Source organism: Zosterops lateralis, assembly GCF_965231275.1.
Source record: "Zosterops lateralis genome assembly, chromosome: 1".
Taxonomy (NCBI): Eukaryota; Metazoa; Chordata; class Aves; order Passeriformes; family Zosteropidae; genus Zosterops; species Zosterops lateralis.
Genome location: NC_139762.1, coordinates 44595490 through 44617120, shown reverse-complemented (window position 1 = coordinate 44617120; position 21631 = coordinate 44595490). Strand labels below are relative to the sequence as shown.

At 39.7% G+C, this 21631-nt stretch overlaps 1 protein-coding gene across 1 annotated transcript in view; it reads left to right on the top strand.

Annotated features, from left to right (window-relative positions):
- Positions 1-15855, top strand: part of CPNE4 (copine 4) — a 175571-nt gene extending 159716 nt beyond the window's left edge. Inside the window, exons 12-15 of the mRNA XM_083857455.1 lie at positions 2400-2451; positions 6716-6849; positions 8907-9143; positions 15520-15855. Of these exons, the coding sequence (XP_083713581.1) occupies positions 2400-2451; positions 6716-6849; positions 8907-9143; positions 15520-15651 (555 nt within the window). The 3' untranslated portion in view covers positions 15652-15855. The remainder of the gene's footprint in view (positions 1-2399; positions 2452-6715; positions 6850-8906; positions 9144-15519) is intronic.
- Positions 15856-21631: the final 5776 nt, after the last annotated feature.

Sequence of the window (21631 nt, the reverse complement as noted above, 5' to 3'; positions counted from 1 at the left end):
ATCAGGATGACAGTGTATGAGGGCCATTTGCTTTAGGAGGATAGCAACTGATGTTCAGACAGTATTATTTTTTGGATCATTGTGCACACTGACTAGACTTGGGTTTTCCTTACTGGCCTGAACTGTTGTCTATATTTTTCTTAAATAATAGCCTGGGTGCCATAGATAAATTGTTTGCATTATGTGATTCTGGAAGAGGTATGGCAACAAAAGCATCCAAACCATGCTTGCATATGAGATTAGAATACTGTATTCATAGCTTTTGAAAAGATTTTTATTTTCCTTTAGGTATAATTTCAAATGCATTTGGAATAAAGAAATAAAATCACTGAAGAGGCACAGTGTTTGGAAGGATCAGTCTGCAATACATAAACATGTATTGCCATCCTTCTTGCCTTTATAACACAGTAAATGCAAAATACAGAAACCCTAAAGGGAAGAGAATGGCTAGTGAACAACAACAAAAAATATCAATGAGTGAAAACTCCCATAACAGTTTTTGACAGATGCAATTACCTTTGGCCTGCAGCTGGTCATGAGACTGGCAGATACCAGCTGGGCAAAGTGCACCGAGAGACATCCAGAGCAGCCAGGCAGAAGAGCTCTGGAGCACCTCTGAAGTGTATCTGGCAGCCCTGGTCTTCTCTGCTGCTCACTGAGGAACATAAATAGTGACTTACTGCTTTATTTTCCATGGCCAAGCAGGATAGACTGAATGGACCATGTAAAACCCTCTCTAAGACTGATGCTTGGTGTAGGCATGCTGAATGCCTGGCTAGTCTGAGGCAACTGCAGACTTCTCAGTGAGGTTTTGCTTCGGTCCTTTCCCATCATGACAGAAAGACTGCTTTATTTAACCTCTTAATAATGGCAGGCATCACTGTGGTAAGCAAGACTAGCATGTAGGGTGGGAAATTAAATTTCTCTATGAAGAACTCTCTTTGGCAGTAATTAGCTAACTTACACCACTTCACTTTCACAGAAGCTTCTCTGCAGTCACATATTTGATCTATGAGTCCCTTAGTCTTGGACCAATTTCCATACTCTGCTGTCAAGACTTCCAAACTAACAAATGAAACAGCAAGATCCAACAAATTAAATCTTTTCCTGTAAATAATCCTGGTTCCATGGAACAGGAGGTTGCTTCCCATATCACTAGGAGTGTTGGCACTTTTGAAGATCCTACAGAGATCTATAAAGCTTTAAATGTGTATAATTGCAGTTATATGAATGCCTTCTTAAATCTGGGATGATACATCTAAATTCAACTTTAAATTATGCAAATTACCTGCTAAACTCTTGGCTATATCCACTTTTTTTCCAGTTAATATATATGTATATATATACACACCTATATATATATACACACACCTATATTTTATTTTTTTTTCACACATTATGCATTGTGAGACAAAATCTGAGCTTTTTCATTCAAGAAAAATTAAGGCAAACAGAATTAAGAGACTGGGCTTCAGAGCCAAAGAGATTATAAGGAATTGAGACTTTTCAGTGATCAAAGAAAGTAGTAAAAAGGAATCTGAAAAAGAAAAATGCAGGCAAGAATAAACCTTAAAGAGGACTTCTGGAACTAGAGATTTAAAATGTCTAGCATTACTTAAACATACAAAAGTCTTGTATTATTTTCCCAGGGCACCAAAGACAAAATACTTTGTTTTGTTAGAAAATCAGCGATTTTGTTGTATTCACAGTAATTTCTTTTAATAGCAGCTCTGTAGGATTTGATGATAGACAGATTGAGAGACAGAGAGATTGGAATATTCACTACATGTGAGGAAAATCAAGGGTCTTCAGGGTTTTTTTTTATTTATTATCCCCCTAACTAGTTAGACTAATATAACTTTTTAACCAACTTAGACTCCTTACACTTCTTACACTACTATTCCACAGTGGATCCTTGATTTCTCTGGAGAATTACTCCTGCAGTACTCCCTGGCCTTAGATGAGGAACTGTTCACACAGTGAGGTCAGGATGCAGAAGTGAGCTGAGTTTCTGCTGTCACTGCTGTATCACAACCTGCTTTGTCTCTCCTGCAATCTGAGATGCTGAGCTAAGAAGAGCTGGCATTTAAATTGCCTCAGCAATAGATTCTTCTTCTGTGTCGAGCATTGATAGCCCAATCCTGACACCATGTTTATATAATTTTTATGTATTAGGTGGGTTTTCTTTGTGCCGTTTTGTTTTGATTTCAGTTTGATTCCAGTTTTGCTACTTTGGTTCAGTGGGGAGCTCCAGCTGGGACTGTATTTCACACTTAATGGCTGAAAGCTTGAAAGGTCTCAGGTTTAGCACAGAAAAAAATGTCAAGAGTGTTTAACCACAAGTCTTCTTGGAAAAATTTTTCTGACAACAGTCTTCTTTTCTTTCCATTTAACTGCAGGTCTCTCATGACTTTGCAATCAATTTCAATGAAGACAACCCAGAATGTGCAGGTAATGCTCACAGGAGGACAGACTGCCATAGTTTTGCTGTGTGCAAAATGTGCATTTTTTATTGTATCACCTGAGTATTATTCAAAGTGGTTTTATTAAAGAAGGCAGCTAGGATATGGGGACCTGACAGGCTCCAAAGCATTGAGCTTAACTTTAGATATCTTGGAGAGTGCTATATATTAATTTCCTGAAAAGTAGGTGGACTGTCAGCACTTGGACTTCCTGGAATCACTAGTACTTCTAAAAGCTAGACTAATTGAAAATCTTCAGATACCTCAACATATAGGTTGTGCTGCTAAGAAGGGCAGGATATTAAAAAGCAGGCTATGAACCTCTGTGATCAAAAATTCCCTCAGTTTAGAGCCAGTTCTTTTACCAGACCTTACAGTCTGCTGCAAGTCAAGGCAGGGAAGCAGCTGGTAGAAAGAAACCTACTTTCCTGAGAGCAAATCCAGCAGGAGGCTACAGAGTAAGATATTGGTCTGTTCTACCAACAGTCATTAATCCTTGGTAAGCAGAGGCCAAATTAATGTAGCAGATGTTGCTGTATGTCTTGTATTTGTAAGTGAGATGTGCAGTGACTGATGCTGTCTTTCTAAAATCTCCTGCCACAATTCATGCATTTTGTAAAAGAAAATAACAGGAAAATAATCTCTAAATAGAATAACAGTTAAGAGTCTTGCTCGGGTGATAATTGCTGTCTAAAATCCATAGGTTGTTACCCTCTCTTATGCTTTTGCTTCCATCCAAATACTGAGCTGGATATTTCAAAATGCTCTTCCTGTTCAAATCTTCTAGCTGCTCTGTTAGCCCTTTTTGGGCTTATTAGTGGCTTTCTTTCAGGCATGGGCAGCAAATATGTCAGGATGAGAACTAAGATCCAAAGACATGAAGTGAGGAAAAGAAGAGAGGACAAGCAGTTCAAGGGAAAGAGACATTAAAAGAATTCTCAGTTCATGATTTAAATGCAAGATCTGTTTTTGGTTCAGTGGGCATTCCTGCTTTGTTGCTGCACTTTGTTGAATTGGACTGCCCCAGCCTTTGCAGGTCATATGCTTGAAATGCAATTGGGCATAAGTCCTACAGCTGCTTGATGTGCTCACACAGCTTTTTACATTGTTTTTAAGGAGTCCAAAGAAGCAGAAGCTACTGTATGCATCTAGAAATGCCTGTAAGCTTGTAAGCCAGCTTGATGTTGAGACTTCGGTGTGGGGATGGGATGGGGAAGCAAAAGAGACCTCAGAATTCTGTCTGGACTATCATATTTTTATAATGTGTCATTAAAACAGTTAACAGTGGTCAGCATTAGGTAATAACATATTTATGCATGTAGTGTTCAAATAGGGCTTTGTTTCTCAATCTAACTGCCTGATATTTGTGACCTTCTGCAAACTACAGAGAAAAGCTCTAGCAGTGCAGGCAAAGAACACTTATTTTTATCCTCCCCCACCTTTGCTGCTTCTTTTGACTTCAAGGCTACTTCTTGTATCACACTGGCATTGTTATGTAATGATTTTTATTGATTGAAAATGCTGCCAGATCTAGGTGGTGCCAGCAGCAGAGTTTGGACAGACAAGCCTTCTGTAAGCAAGGGATTTACTATCCAAACCACACTCTGTATGCAAAATTAAATGTAACAATGGAAATGAAAGGGGGTAAAAAAACAAGAAGGAGCTGCCCTATGAGGTTTGGTTTATGTCACTTAATTATTTAAACTTTATTTGTATCTTTGCATAAGAGTCAGTTATCTGATAGGTTAGCCCATTGCCTGAAAGGCATTCTAGGCCTAAGAAAACATAAAAAAATCATTGCAGCATGAAAGAATGTCAGGGAAAAAAATTGCAGCATTTGCACCTGTATCTGCAAGATATTAAAAGCACTTATTTGCCTTAAATGATACCTTTTTCAATAATATTCACCTAGGTGAAAGCAAGAAGAGGAGACAAACCAGAAATTGTGCTATTTAATTGTCTGCTGCAGCTCACTCATCTGCCTGTCATGGGTGCTTGTTTGTTCTGTGATGTTTTCTAGATGCTCTCTCTGTATTAGGTGTCACAGGGAACAGTAAAAACAGCAAGTCATGTGGAGAAAGGATGCAAGAGTGAGAAAGAGATAAAGTGCTTAGTGATTACACTATTTTCCCTTGTAATATCTAGCATACTTACCAGAAAATAAAGTAAAATTGCTTAAGAGTATTTTGTTTTAAACAAAGAAACAGCAGTTGGATGCAATATAAAAAGCATGTGTCTATTTTGCCTTGAAGGAATGAAATCTTTTCCTCTGTGGAAGTAGAGCTTTTTCTGGCACAAGGGAGTGTGAAGCATCACTCTACATACAGGGATTGTATATTGAGATAAAGAGCACTGGAATTCATAAAATATGGATATACCTCTTGCCATTTCCATTCTTGAAAATTTTTGTATTTATAGTCTTATATTCAGTATATTTATAGTATATTACTTTTATAGTCTTGTAATTAATACTTAGTTTATTATCTGAGGAAAAAATAGGCAACAACCTCTAGTCTGAATGAATGTTTCTACACATCTGTCTTAAACCCATATATGTATGCGTCCACTGTATTTCATTGGAGGTGCTGAAAGTGGATTCCAAATCAATATGTAAATAGTTGAATTGTGATAAAAAATGCACATTGATTCTGCCTAAGATAAAGGAGTACACAAACAGCAAACTACAAAGTAATCCACTCACATATCCTCTTGAGCTGGGATTGGATGGACAGTATATTTCTAAAATATATTAATCTGAGAAAGCAAATAAGAAATTATGTTTCTAGAACATGTCTCTTTCTAAGATGAGAGCAACTTTGTGATATGAACAACACAATCTCTGTGGAATGCAGAGAGTAAGGTTTATCTTACATTATTCTTCTGCATAAGAAGAAAAGTACAATGTATCTTGTCATCATCTTAGGGAAGATTTATGAGGCCTTCATGCAACATCATTAAGTATATGTAATGAAATTCTTAGCAAGTTTAAAACTGGGAGTTAACAAAAGGTCAGTTTTGCAATATGTAATTTAGTCATTGGAATTACCAAGGGAACTTTTGTAACACTACTTTACATTTCAGCCAATCACAGCTGTAATTGGACCAAGTCCTTTAGTCTGTTGGCATTGCAATGGAAAAATATATCTGTAGCTGTTGCTAAAGAGAAAAAACTGTGTTCTCCACCACTTTTTCATAGAAGTGTATGTATGTCATTGTAAAACAATTACAACTCCCTGTCATTTGTTAGTAATAAGTCTGCACCCATCTGTCCTGTAAATATGGTTGAGTAAAAAATCTCATGAGTGAGCGAATCTCAGTGCAAACTGGAACTGGCTTAAGATCTTACTGAAGTAATTTCATTCTTCGGCATCCTTTGTAAAGCTTTTCAGTCTATCACTTTCTTTCCAACATTAGACCTCTAATCCTTTAGGTCTGGTAAGCTGGGAGTTGTGAATGGGGAGGCTAATGTGCATCACTTCAAGAAATCCTTCTTCTCAATGATTGAAAATACCAATTTCCATTCTGTGATCTGTCAAGTGTGTCAGCAGAAGTCTTTGCTCCCTGGTCTGACTATGTATCTTGAAATGAAAAAGCCAAAAATAGGTAGTTCTCCATCAAAATTTCTCAGCTAAAGCTCATTTTTCTGTAGGCTGCAAAGCATCCTGCTGTTTCTTCCAAGATTTCACAGCTTTTGGTCATAGTCAAATTCAACCTGTCAGTGATTATGCAAATTAACCCTGAAAAATTACTTTCTTAGCACAGGTGAGTCAGGTATTTAAAAAGATGTTTTGAATTCCTTAACAGCTTTAGGGCATAAGTACAAAGGACAAATGTGTTGGCAACTGCCATGATAAACAAAAATACTTATCTGAAGAGGAGAAAGAAGTGTGGAAGTGTTTCTTAATTTGTGTCTAGCCTTTCACCATGAATCTTAGTTGTTGGTCAGGAAGCTACCACATCTTAAACCAACAAGAATGGAAGCTATGGGATTGCAAGCTCATACTTGAAAAATATGCATTAAAAGCTGCTGGGAAGGAGAAGCATGGTATAATGAATTATATACTACAAACTAGATTCAAGGCAGCTAGAGACAGATTCCTGGAAATTATCTGGAGTTGTTAGTCCTTGCTAATCATGTAGTATTTTTAATTTGTTCATTAAGAACCCACCTTTCATTTACACTTTAAACAAGCCTGATATTGGCAATGTGCTCCAAGTTTTTTTCTTTTTTTTTTTTTGGTTTTTCATGCCAGGAATACAAGGAGTTGTGGAAGCTTACCAGAGCTGCCTTCCCAAGCTGCAGCTGTACGGACCGACAAACATTGCTCCCATCATCCAGAAAGTGGCAAAATCTGCATCAGAGGAGACCAACACCAAGGAGGCCTCGGTAAGGGAAAAAAGCTGTGTTTGCCTTTTTTTCTTGTCTATGATGGATCTCTTGTAGGCCATGAAAACAAGGCCTTTTAATGCAGTTAAAAAAAAAAAAAAAAAAAAAAAAAAAACCAACTTCACAGTTTTTATAACTCCTTTCACAGAAGGCAGCTTAAACCTGTGTCAGCTGGAAAAGCTTCGATTGTCACAGCTTTAAACTCTTTCTCCACTGATCTATTTCCTGCTTTTAGGGCTGTTTTACTGTAGCACACCCAGTTCTTTGCTGTGGAAATAGAAATGGCACCACTAAGGTTATAAAAATTGAGCACTGAAGCCCTAAAAGTCTTGGTTGTACCAGGAGATGAGTTCAATGAATTCCCTACTCAAGCTATCCAATTTCATGTCCCCTGCAGAGGCTGTACTAAATTTTTTCTGTTCACCTAGGGGACTTTTCCAACTATTCATTTGAAAATGGTAAGGATACACTTTTAGCTTCTTATTACTGATGAAGTAATTTTTACCTTTTAAAAATTGGAAGACAAGTCTGTTAGCCTGCACCTGATAAAAATCCCAGGACAGATTTCTTGGGCTAAAAGACTTACACATAGATCATGTTTTAAATGTACACCTTTGAGATGCACTAGGTTTATCTTGATCCTGTCTTGAAGACAGAATGAGAGAAATGGAGAACAAGAGAAATGGAGGGAATATGTGAGCAAGTAGATCTGAGCTATTTACAAGAGCAGTGCTGTAGGGGAGTAAAGGATGTAAGAGAGAAGAGACATTGTGCAGACTGCATGTGCACGTGTGCAGCACGAAAAGTGCCTAAGTATAGAACAGAATAGAGCTGTTTTTTGGCATGTACCTCATCGCCTGCCCTAGAGCTTTCTCTAAGCTTTCTTCATGTGCTGGGCCTTTTTTAAGTCCTATTAGGGCAGCAGTTACCAAATATTTCTGTTCACGAGTCTGGGCTTGTGACTGATATTTACAAGAGCACGTAGTGACAGAACAAAGGGCTTCAAACTGAAAGAGGACAACTTTAAATTAGATATTATAAAAAAAACCTCTTTACTGTGAGAGTGGTGAGGCACTGGAACAGGTTGCCTGGAGAAGCTAAGGTTACTCCATCTCTGGAAGTGTTCAAGGACAGGTTGGATGGAGCTCTGAACAATCTGGTCTAGTGGAAGTTGTCACTGCCTCATCATCTGTTCAGCCTAGATGATCTTTAAGGTCCCTTCCAATCCAAACCATTCTATGATTCCACTGTTGTTTCCAGAACCTTGATGGTACTTAGGGTCCCAGTCCTAAAATGGGGAACTGCTATGTTTGAATTTCCATACCCACCTAATCTTGAGGTGGCTCACTCTATTCCCAGTGCTGTTTCTAGTGAATAAGTTCCTTTATTCTATGCCTAAGCTTCCCCCTTTCTAATTGAAAAACAATTCATAATATGAATGTTCAAGATGAAGTTTTGTTTTATTCGTGGCAGGGCAAGATGATTGGAACAGCTTGAGTTTATACCACTGTACATATATAAATATTATTGATGTTTAGTGTGTTGGTATTGCTCATGCAGAGTGACCAAATCCTATGATTTGTTCATTCTTTCCTATTAATGTACATTAGTTAAATTACTCCAGCTGCCTAACAATTCTAACAAAGGAGCCAAGTAAGGGCCACTCTTAACCACAACCAAGTGAAGAAGTGTCATAGGTCATGATCCCAGTTCAGAGTTTTGGGCTTTGGAGTTTTGGGAAAGAAATGACAAGCTCACCAAATTGCTCTCTGGAGAATGAGAAAACCTCTCTTTGGTGCTCAGTATGAAGAATAGGAAGATGGATATATTCCTACCTTGCTGTCCTCAGGGACCCCATTACTCTGCAAAGGAGAAATCAGTAGCTGAGGAGCTTGGAACAGAAAATTCTATATAGTGAATATAAAGGCTCTTTTCTCTTTAAAAAGGTCCATGAGTGAGTTACCAGAAACACCTTTATACTTTTAACTTAAAAGGTTAAGCAGCTTTGGAATAATAACTAATGATATAATTTTTCACTTTTTGTCCAACAACTCCAGCAATATTTCATCCTGCTGATCCTGACGGACGGTGTCATCACCGACATGGCAGACACCAGAGAGGCCATCGTCCATGCCTCCCACCTCCCCATGTCAGTCATCATCGTCGGCGTGGGCAACGCGGATTTCAGTGACATGCAGATGCTGGATGGGGATGATGGCATCCTGAGGTCTCCCAAGGGCGAGCCTGTGCTTCGAGACATCGTCCAGTTTGTGCCATTTAGGAACTTCAAACATGTAAGCTGATTTTTCCATCCCTGCCACAGAAGGGTGAATGGGTAGAGTGAATGATTCATGAGGCTGAGCTTAACTTTGCATATGCACGAAGTGTTGACTAAGTCTATAGCATTATTGTGTCAGAGATAGTGGGGGAAAAAAGGAATCAGAATGTAATGTGCTCCATTAGTGAGTTGGCAAGGCTGGGAAAGGAAGAGATGAAGCAGAATCCATATGCTTTTTGTGGTGCCAGTCCTTGCTTCCACTTTCTCCCTGATTTAATTTGGTTACTTTCCCTGCCTAATTTTTCATGATGTCTGTTTTGCATTCTCTTTTGCATCTGTTCTATTAGGACTACTGTATTCTGCTTTCCATTCCTTCATTTCCACAGGCAGATGAAATGGCTTTGAATTTGTCCTCACAGTATTCCCCAGTAGGCTGTTTCTTTATTGAGCTTGGACTCCGAGTTCTCAAATGCAGGACTATCCACCTACAGCATCCTGGTTGCCTCGAAACTCTTTCCCAAATTTTGTACAAGAACACAGGCAAGAAAGTGGCATTACTGAGAGCTTCCCTCTGCCCTCAGCCAGCTGACTGAGGCAAGTGTCGTGCAGAAGGCACTCTGTATGAAAGAAAGGAACAGAACCAGCATTAAAATGCCAAATCTAAAGTAAAGCTTTGGTCATTAACTTTTCCTCTCATTCACCTGCCCTACATTGTACCATCTGTTCCAGGGACTTTTCAGCAGCAGGGTAGACAGAGTGTTCACCAGCAGAAGGAGCTTTCCCACACACAGAGGGGTTTTTCAGAGCCCTTTTCCTCCTTACGGAGACATGCATTATGTTCCTCTGCAATGCTGATCCCATCCCTTTCCTTCCCTTTTTCCATCTTTCTCTCCCTTCTTTTCTCTCACTTCTGTTATTTACTGAACCATTTACTTGGTTCTCCAGGCTGGTTTTTTTCTTCTGTCTAGGAAGGATATCCTCAGTATTTGATTTGAGAATTTCTTTACCTCACAGTGCAACTGACTCATTCTCCTCATGAGATTGCTCTTTTCAATCTACTCCCATAGCTAGAGATCCTTAGATTTGGATATGTCACAGCCAAGTTCTCAGTTCTGGGCTGGTTTTGATCTGCATATGATTTTCCACTGCTTACATTTCTTTTTGTAGTTTAGCTTCTCTTTTAGTTTTCCTGGAATTTCTGTCACCACAAGAGCTTTTTTTCCTGTTTGCTACTTCCAAATACCTTTATTTTCCTCTTTGCAAGGGTTGTTCTTTTTTTCTCATTTCAAAATGCAATTTTGCAATATTTGCCTTAGATCTAGACACATTTCTTACTTTCACAAATGCTACTGAGGTGCAAGAGAAACAAACTTGTTCCTCTTTTCCTTCTAGCTTTATGTAAGCCATGGATGCACACAGGAGGGAAAACTCACCCTATGCTATTAATTTGGTACCACCATGCCAAATGGCTGCAGATTGACTACTGAGTTGTAGACAGGCACATTTCTGTGCTGACAGGAGCACACAGTCACCTACCTACCTACCTGCTGAATCAAAGCATGAGCACAACCACCTCACAGCTTGTGATTCCTTCAGCACATAATCACAAGTGCATTGTGCTGCACTGTAGTCATTGGAAAAGCGTCCAGAGCTGAGTTATTTATGGGCTAGTGGGAGAGCTACTTTTAATTAGGTGAAAAAATGTTTTCTTCAGCAAGGAACTGGCAAAGCCAGCTACATTAGTTATTTTTAGTTTCACTTTGTATTTTACAATAAAGCTAAAATCATCTTGGATTTAATAGATTAATGCTGGCAGTTGCAGTTCTGGGCTCTAAATATATTGTTCCCCTGGTGTTAACTTGTGACTGAACCTATGGCATTGTTATTGCTGGCACTGGACAAATGACAAGCATACATTATTTCTTAGCTTATTTAGGTTAACTTCCCCAGTACTGGAAGAGGAAAGCAATCTTTATGTATTCTTCTTATTAAATAGTGATATTTTTCTCCCTCTTTCAGTAGCAAAGACAATATAGGTGTAGAGATAGATTTATATTTGCTCTATCAGAAAAGTTAATATATCTTATGCAACCTGATATTTAGCCTGTATATTGCGATCTTTCAGCTTTTCAACAAATGTCAGTGTAATGGATGAGTGCTCATAAAAAAAGCCACTTCTGATTGAATTCCTTTATTGTCATATCCCAAATAATCTCTCTTTCTCAACAAAGTGACATTCACAGCTTCCTTGCTTACTAAGCACAAACAAAGGACCATACATCAGCTAGTGAAATAATTTTCCATGGGAGAAATGAGTGTGATGTTTTGATTCAAACTTATTTTTCCCCACAGAGGGAATGCAGATTTAACACAATTGGGAGATCAGTTCTGACTGAACACAAGAATTTACATACATACGTACATCAGCATTACTTTTCACAGCTTTAAGCAAAATGCATATTTAGGTAAAAATCCTATTCCTTTTGACAATGTACCTTGTGTTAATTTATTAAGTAGAAAAAAAAAGTTGAAGGATCTTTTTAGAAAGATTAAAAATCAAATTGTGTAATGTTTATAGGTCTTTCTGATAAATCATTTATTCCTAAATCCATATTATATCTATTAATGACAGAAGGAGAGAAGAAAATGTTATATGTGAGCATTCATTTTTTGTTTTGCGAGAAGAGTAAACCAAAATTCTCTTGGGAGTCAACCCAAGCAATATTTTTTTCATTACTTCTAATTCTCAGGTCAGCTTGGAACTCAAAATCTCATATCTATCCAAAGAGATCAAAAATAATCTGTGCAGAACCTTCCCCTTTGAGAAAATGAAAGGGGGGAGAAGGGAGTTGTAAAAATAACCTATAGAATGAATCCCTTTTATTTTATAAGTTTTACTTCAGAGAAGGTTCTGAGCCTGCACAGCACTCATCCAGGCATTTAACACATTTCGATCAGTTATTTACTTGCCTAAAATCTTATATCCACACCAGTGTTTTACTTGCTTAAGACTCAGTGTAGACAGCAGGCTCTGTTTTAGGGGGTCTAATCTCCTACACGATACAGTGCAGCAGAAGAACTTCAGTAAAACATCTAAGCTTTTTCTCTCTAAGAAATATCTTTGAAGCTGTAAAAAGAACAGTAACAACTGTAATGACTCTTGGCAAATCGTGTAGTTGTAGAGGCTTGATAAAATCAAGGTAACCATTAACACTTAAAAAAATGTCCCATTGTATAGTGGGTGACATACGTCATTCGCTAAAGGGGAACATAAAAAACAAAAGAAACATATTTTCCCTGAATGTAAGTGACTTTTTTCCCTCTGCAATCATCACCACCCCAGTAATGTGAGGGTCCTTCACCTGAAACTGTAGAACAGCGATGCTCCGTCACTGAAACGCAGTTGAAGAAACTCTCCTGCCTCAATCCATTCACAGTCATATTTTAAGAAATGTAATTTTCTGCCTTTGGGATGTATGATTTATTTACTGGACACAACTCTGATGCCACGGGTAGGTTGTATTCCATTCTGCATTGTATCTAATCACAAACGTTAACAGATGTGACTTTCATAACACACATCACAAAGGAATATGCAAAGCACAGCTCGTAACCACTGCAAGGAGCAATGTTTTGCACTGTGCATTGTAGTTAAAGGTTAAGCACTGTGAAGCTATAGAACTGAACCAACAGTCATTTGTAATACATACCAATTATGGAATCAGAGGGGATTATTTTCCTACTGCTGACTGATCTCATTGTTGTGTATCAGCTATCAGTTGAGAACTATTCATCTTGAGGTGCTTATTGCTAGAATGCTCTTCAAGCAGTGGAGAAAACATTACAGTAAAACATTAATTTAATGTCTCATCTATGTTAAAGACCCAGCAAAGGTAATCTTTACACAACACTGATGAACTAGGTCTGTGTTTTAGCTTAGAAATTACTGAGTGTAATTCTCACTTATAAAAATGCTTCTTTGAACCATCTGATCTGGAAATGAGAGTGCTTTACCACCACAAAAGCTATGTAAGGTACAGGTGATCCAAACCATCAGAGAGGAAACCAACCCCAAGCTGGGTTCGTTCATCACTGACATGATGAAACTCAGTAAAGCAACAGTTGCCCATGCTCAGACTGAAGCACTGAGCCAAGCCAGCTACCCCAGGGACACATATTGCCTGTGAGCCTGTGGGCACAATAAATGTTTTCATTTAAACCTCAATGAAAGGTTTTCAGCTGAGGACTCCTGAAGTGGCAGTGATTCAGCTGTGTATCTGATAGAGCCTGTTCTGAAGGGCTGACCCCTCATTCAGGAGGAATGGATGTGGTGTCAGAAGAGAGAAGTGGTGGAGGAAGGATGATGCACAGCAGTGAATGCTGTTGGCCCAAAGTTCAGAACATGTGAACTACACAGATCCAGAGAAGCTGATGTCAATGCAGCACTGTGCAGTGTTGGCTCAGGGTGCTTCCCCTACTCCCTGTTTTCCCTCTGTGTAGGGTTGTATGTTTGGTAAGAGAGCACAGAGGCAGGCTGCGGTATGTACAGCTTTGACACACTGGGAAAGAGATTTTAAAAAACAGTAATTTTCAATAGCATTGTAGAAATCAGCCATTTGTGTGATTCCAAGGGGTATTTCCTGATTATTTTAGTTGGAACTAGATGAACTTTAAGGTCCCTTCCAATTCAAATCATTCCATGATTCTATAAAACAGATTTAGGCAAGACTAGGGCAACTTTGGAAAACCATGCAATTCAATTTTCAGGATTAAAATGAATGGGTTCTTTTACTGTGCAATACCTTAGAATACTTGCTGCACTGTCACATAAAGTATGCTTTATGCTTTGCCAGTTTCTTCATGCAGAAATGTTCCAGGCTTTTTTGGCTGCACAAATATTTTGATATAAATGTCACAGTAGGGAAACAGCAGTTAATTTTATTTGTTACTAATCCCATACATGAGTCAAAATACAAAAATACAGGAGGAAAAAAAAAACTATCCTGTTTCTGGTTTTGTTAGCATTATCTTTTTATTTGATACTGGAATTTCTAACAGCCTGGGGCTTTCTTCACCCTTGGATTAGCCTGCCTACAAGTAGTTCATTGTTTCCTTTCTATGTAAACCAAATTTTAAGACTCTGTAAGGATAAGGATATCACCTCACAAAACAGAGTAAGTCAAAAAACAGTCAATACAACTGCTTTGTAACAGGATAAGTTTGAAACTTGACTGATAACACAATGGATAATGAGGAGAGAAGTGTTAATTAATTTGGGAAAAAGTACTTGGTGTGCAGAAGAAGTCTGATCCAGCCACAGGTTGAGTTCCCATGCATCGTCTGAGCTGCAGTCTGCAGTCTATGGAGATAAACCACATCAATTTAAACCTCTCAAAATGAAATTTAAGTGTTTGCACTTTTGCTGCATTTTTGTGGTGGGCTCAAAAGGAACATGGCCAAGCAGGCTGGTTCCAGAGGACTTGGAAGCAGCTCTACCCAAACACTTAGAAACAAGAAAATCCAAAACATGGGTTCAAGAGGGCGCATGGGAGAATGAGTCCAGTTTTGTCACTGCTGAATTCAGGGAATGAGGAATATCCATGCAGCACACACAGGTAACGGTTGCCCACAAAACATCCACAGGCCCCTCTGCTTAAAATGAAGCATTGTCAAGGAGTGAGGCAGCAACTCTGTGTTGTTGATGGAGAGCAGGGTTTCTCACTGCATTGAGGAGCAGCCCTCCTCCCTACCTGGGATGAAAGCCACTGGCCATCCCTATATCCATCTCTACCTTTCAAGGTCATCAGTTCTTAAGTCTGGTTAATACCGCCCATTTTCACATTTTAGGAAGAGCTTTAAAGCCTCCGCCAAGCCTTGAACCTTTCTGGTAACCACAGTTTAATTCCAATTTTAAAAAAAGTATTTTTTATTGAATTAAAAACATTCCCAGCCATTAAAATACCATGCCAGAATCTGAAGAGCAGAATGGTGATGAAGGCCTGCCTTTCACAGCATTGTTCATTCATGTTCAGCTTGGAGCTCTGCAGGGTTCCTTGCTGAACACTGATGAATGAAGTCTTTGCAGATTTTTACTGTGATATGGGGCTCTCCCAGAGTGGAGGGAAGTTCAGCTAGCCTGAACTAAAAATAGTGCAAATGGACCTGAAGTCACATAGAGCACTTTTGGCTTTAGTGTACTTTTAGGCAGCTACAGCTCCACACCTAAACTGACTCATAAAAAAGCAATAGTGTGATTCACTTTAAGTCCTTTTTGCCTTCCATTTCTGTAACATACTTCCTCCCTTGATCTCATGGCACCAATGCCTTTAAAACCCATGGCACTTCTAGCAGAGAGCCAGGTTAATGCTTGTTTTTTCTACCATTTCCTGCAGGCATCCCCAGCTGCTCTAGCAAAAAGCGTTTTGGCTGAAGTTCCAAACCAAGTCGTGGACTATTACAATGGCAAAGGGATAAAACCAAAATGTATGTCAGAGTACGAGTCTTCCAGGACACTAGCTCCATGAACCTGCCTGCACTCTTTTACAAAATTAAAAAAGAAAAATGCTACTGTCTACAACTACAGTATTTAAAAAAGAAAACAAAAAAAAATAGCACGTTTTGGTGATTTTTAACTAAAATAACTTTTTTTTTTTGCATGTGTAGCCTAAAGGCTTAAATCTGTTAAGCAGTTGTATTGTTGAAAACTTTTTATGAGGAAAAAAATCCAGAAAAAAAGTGAACTCTTTACATTACAGCATGTTGCCTTGAAATAAAAAGTTATCTGTATCTGGTTTTTATACAGGTTTGTTGAAATTTTGCTAAATTTCTTATATTTACACTGTAAAGCATTTTGAAATATTTATTGAGAGTCGATAGCCAAAATGTCTTTGGTTTAATCTGCTATGAACTGAGAGATTTTTCAAAATGGCAGATGCATGAACTGTATTTTGCATGTTTAAAATAAAAACAACACAGTTTTGCAGTTGTCTTTATTTCTCTCTCTGCCACAAGGCTGCCTGCTTTCAACTTCCATATTCCAAGGGAAGGGTAATAAAGTGTTTCAAGAGATACCTGACCTGAAGCATGGGCATTTCTAATGTTAGCACCTTATGACATGGACACCCAAACAAGCCCCCTCAGTCTGTGACCTGACTAGTAATTTTTCAAAAGCCTGACAAATCCAGCTGTTACAAGGTGTTCAGACCATAACTGTAAAGACATCTGGCTTGGAGACCATATCCATCAGGACTGCATGTCTTAAAACATGCCCACTTAATCCAAACAGACTGGCTGGCATTCAAACAGGATGTATTTTGGCTATCCAAATTTATAATCTCTTCTGTTTGGGAATTCTCATTTTGTTTCATCTGTGTTTTAAAACTCACATGCAGTATCCAACTCCATGTGGCACATTTTCCAAATTAAATTTTGCACAGCCTGATTTTGTGACAAGCAGTGATTTGTAAATTCATCCTCACACAGATCACCTGTGTGTGACAGAAAAACTGTTTTTTTCCAAAAGAATATTGAAACCATCTTAAAAAAAAAAAAAAAAAAAAAAAAAAAAGACACGCAAGAACAGAATGGTGGTGGATTACGCTTTCCATGCTTTCCATGGAAATATTTATGTATGCAAGTGAAAAAATTAGATCAATAGATCAATGTTATTTTTTGTGTTTGAGTTGTTAGAAACTAAGGAGAAAAATTAACAAAAAATAATCTATGTGGGATTGTCCAAAAGGCACAACTTTGGATGAGCTGTACTCCCATTGAATTGAAAACATTCTTGCTGCTAGTTCCTGAAGAAGTTGTTTGGGGCCAGTGCTGAATATTTTGGAAATCCTCCCCTGTGAGCAAGGGGTTTTGGTTAAGAAATACATATTTTTAAATGAGTTTGCAGGTAATTGTCCTTTAAAGGTAACTTCCATAGGATCAGCTTTGACTGATGATTTTGTATTCTTAAATGAAGGCAGTGGGATAGCCAAGATGCATGGGGCTGCCTCCCCAGCACATTCAGTTCTGCCCCATCTTTATCCTGCAGTGCCATCATTCACACTTGCTTGTAAACATTTCTTCAGCTGATCAGATTCTGAGCAGCAGCCAGTATTACTTGGTCATGAGTATAAATTGTCTGGAGATGTCCAAACTGACAGATCTCAAATCCACATTTCCATGTAATGGCTGACACTTCATTTGAGAGCTTATCCTGTCAGGCTACACATCTCTCCCTCTGTGGGTGTATTTCATCTGGAAGCTACTGTGATCTCCCCTTACATGTCATACACCACTCTGCCAATGACTCTTAATTCTTACATACAACACCTCTAGTTTCTTATTCCCATATCCCCCCCTATTTTGTTTCCTTCCCTATTCTGAGGAGGAGTATTTTCTAGCTGTTAAAGCACAGGACTGAAAAATCAATGACTCTATGTTCTTTCCTCCTCCAGTATCTCATTTCATTTTCTTGCTCAAGATTTTTAAATGTTCTGCACCTCAGATTCCTCATCTGTAAAATGAAGGTCTCTGTCATGTATCATAAATATCTCTGAACAGTACTGGGGGGCTGTAATACTTGAAAAGTGATTTGAGATCCTTCCCCAGAGGCATGATGGTGCTCTCACCATGTAAAGAGTATTACATTACCCTGGGACCTGCATTAAGGGATGTCATTTACAGTTGAGAAGTTCAGCCTTTTCTTCGTCATTTGCCAGACTGAATGAAAGACAGCTTTCAGCAAGAAAAATTAGGAATCAGATAAATTGTTCTTCTGGTACATGTGATCTTGGACTAAACTAATTTTTGAAATGTTTATGGTTACATAGAATTGGGTGGTTATACCTCTTCATTTCCAGAGGTGTTACAAGGTGTTTCTATAATATGGCATCACATAAAATGCAGAGATCAACAGGACATTGTATGCTGAACTATATAAACCATATATAGCTCATTTTCATGTGTGTACATAGTCTATATAAGTGTCTCTAGAACTCAAGCTGCTGCAGATCTTTCTGTTTACTTCACACAATCCTGATTATAAATGGTCTCTACTTAAAACCAAATCATTATCAGTGGTTGATATAAGTCAGCAATTCTGTAGCAGCCCTCAAGTATTTGGAAAGATACCTTCATGGTATTGAAAAATCGATTGGCAATCTCCTTCAGTTTGTACAGATCTCAGCATGTAAGACAAACACGTAATAGTGTGGTGAGTTGGCGTAGGATGCACAAAAGACAAAACTGGCCATATGGTAAAGGCTTACTAATGAGGGTTTGGATGTTACTTTCATTGCTCCAAGCTACTCTCTGCAATAAAATACTGTGGACTTTGTGCAGGGTAACCTCATTAAATATATGAATATATTTCTGAAATGGGATATTTTTCTTCTGTTTTATCTACTTAGGGTTTTAGCAAGGCCATTCTGCCTTTAGGCTGAACTGCCATCAATTTCTCCTGCAGATTTTTCATGCAAATTTGAACTTTTACTGCCTTTTGATGGATCATTTTAAATTCTGAAAACTGCTTTAAAACAAATTACATCTTGTCCTTTTGGGATAACCAATGATCTAAAATATATTCTCTGCCAACTACAACCCTGCCTTCCTTTTTATCTCTAATCCAATTCAAAACCCAGAAAAGTTGCAGAAAACTCCTATTAGCCCAAAAGACATTAACATCTATAATTCTTGAGCCAGATACTGGGAATTTTAGTTTGTAGGGTCTAAGTCCACAAGAGATTTGGAAAAAGCACTAATACACTGCTAAGTGCTTATTACCCTAAGGTAAAACCTTTCCATATGAAGATTTTACCATGATGAACAATCTACTTTTTTTTCCCCCTATATTTATAGGAAGTGCCATTTTTGCCACAAGAAAAATACAGATTATAGCACCACCTGTCCTCCTTCACACAGGTCTTATTTGTACCTGCAGTCCCGAGCTGAGGAGCTGCACTATACCAGAGACAATTTCAGCAATTAGAGAGCTACATGAATGATAATTGTCAGCCAGCTGCATGTTTGCTTGCAGCATTCACTGCAAACCATCAGCTGGCTGCACTCCCACCCCCTCCTTTTTGTTTTTTACAATTTCATTGCAAAGTTGGAGAGATCCTCCAAACTGATCAGGTGAAACCTCTCCTGAGGTGACCTCTCCTGTGAAGGCTGACAGTTCAAAAGTGTTTCTACTTCCTGCAGTTTCAAGGACTACCCAAGGCAGCAGACTGGTGGGAAAGGATTTTGTAATGGGTGCTCTTCCTTTCCTCCAGAAAAAGTGGTAGCCATTTCCAGTGCTGTACGGAAAGCCTTTTACTGCTGTGTTCAGGAGGCATTTGAACTCTTATCCCATTGACTAGAGCAAGCAGTTTGCCATCTGATTGCATTCAGAGCTGCAGCCATCTTGCTACACCCACTCCTCCTTACACACACAAACCTGATGAGTTCATGCCTCTTTAGTACCATGACAAGCTGCATGCACCTCAAAAAAAACCCCACAAAAACAAACAAACAAAAAAAGATTGATTTTGCATTATGATAAAAAGGGGGAAAGTACAGAACTGAAACTTTTCTCTCAGAGATGTGTGCTCCTGTGTATTACTTCCAAGTTACTGGTGCATGAAATCCTGTGTCACCTCAGCTGTGCAGGATGCTACATGAGAAAAGCATCATCCTGTGGCAACAAGGCTCACTAAGATCAAGAGAGCATTCTTCCCTGGCTGGGAACACCTGCCATGGCTTGGCAAGTTACTTGATCTTGCAATGTGCCTTCATTCCAGATCTTGAAAATGGGGGCAAATAGAATTTTCCTTCTTTCTGGGGACTTTTGGTTGGGTTAGCACCACAGTAGGGTTACCACAGTGCTCAGAAACTGGGACATAACACCTTTATCATTTTTAGACCCTTTATTTCTCCTGCTATAAAGATCTTTGTCAGAGCAGCAGCATAAGCTACCAATGTTACCCCATTAGAAAACACATCTGCATGAAATTCAGCAACATCCCTGATGCTGTTCTTGATGCAAGGGAGAGAACAAAAAAAAAAATGCAGGAATTGCTGTGATAGCAGAGATGACTACCCAGCTTCAGAGAGGGAATGTCAGTTGTTCTGTAAACTTGGGAGATACAATTCTGAACATACGACATGGCTAGTTCATAAACGGACAAGAAGTAAATTTGGGACAAGGAATGTGTGTGAAAGCTACTGGTAAGTTTCTGGATCACAGTTTTGGGCGTGAGCACCGAAATAGCCCAGTTACAAGCCTCAAGTGCAACACCCCCACACACACACACATACCATAGTAGGGGAGAAGATGGAGTAGTGGGGTAGAGAGAAGCAAGGACAGACACCAGTTGACCATGCTGAAAGTTCATATGTCTTTATAAAAAGGAATTTCTGCTGAAATCAGAAGGGAATCTTGGGTGCATACCCCTTCGCTGTCCTAACTAATGCACTCTCAGCTGTGCAGGTTCCCTGATCAGAAAAGGAAAAAAAAGGGTGAGTCAATTCTGAATACTGATGAAAGCCAAACCACACCAAAGCCAGAGTGTCACAGGTACCATCCCTGGTGTCAGGCTGCCCAGAACCCTCTGCCTTACCCACCCAATTTAATTTTATCAGGAGCCTTCCCTGGCTACACTTACATACACTTCCCATAAACACACCATCACACAGCCCAGCCACTTGCTTGGAGCACATAACCAGAGAGTGATGGGATCATTCAGGCTGGGAAAGGCCCCTAAGATCCCCCCATTATCCCAGCATTGGCAGGGCCATCGCATCACCCCATCCTTAGTGCCACATCCACGTGTTGTTTCGAATACTCCCAGGGACAGTGATGCCATCACCTTCCCTGGGCAGCATGTTCCAATGCTTAACCACCCCTTCCATGAAAAAATTTTCCCTAATGTCCGATCTAAGCTGCCTCTAGCACAACCTGAGGCTCTTTCCTCTCGTCCTGTGCCCCATTTCCATGGAAGCAAAGCCCTTAAGTGGTTAAACCCCGCACCCCGAGAAAGTTTGACACAGCAGAGCCGCTTCTTCCCAGAGACCACCCCGGGGGCATCTGCTCAAAACCTGCAGGAAAGTTCTGAGCCCCCTGTCCCGCAATCCTGTGCTAAGGAGCGTTTGCCAGCGATAAACGCCCCCAGCCGCTGGCGCTTTCCCGGCTGAGACACTCCTGTGTTGGATTGCACTGGCTCCCGGCTGGAATGCAGGCAGAAGAGATGGGCGAGGTATTCCCCCCGGGTCAGAGCGGCTCCCTCGGCCACGGGCGCTGCAGCCCACGCCCCGACTTTGGGGCGATTCAGGAGTTTTTATGTGACTCTCGGTCTGGCCGCCCGCGTTGCGGAACTCTCTGTGCGGGGCAGCACGGAAGGTTTCCAGCGGCGCGGAACTCTCTGTGCGGGGCGGCACGGAAGGTTTCCAGCGGCGCGGAACTCTCTGTGCGGGGCGGCACGGAAGGTTTCCAGCGGCGCACGCGGCGGGCCGGAAGGCGGCGGCTCCGCCGGG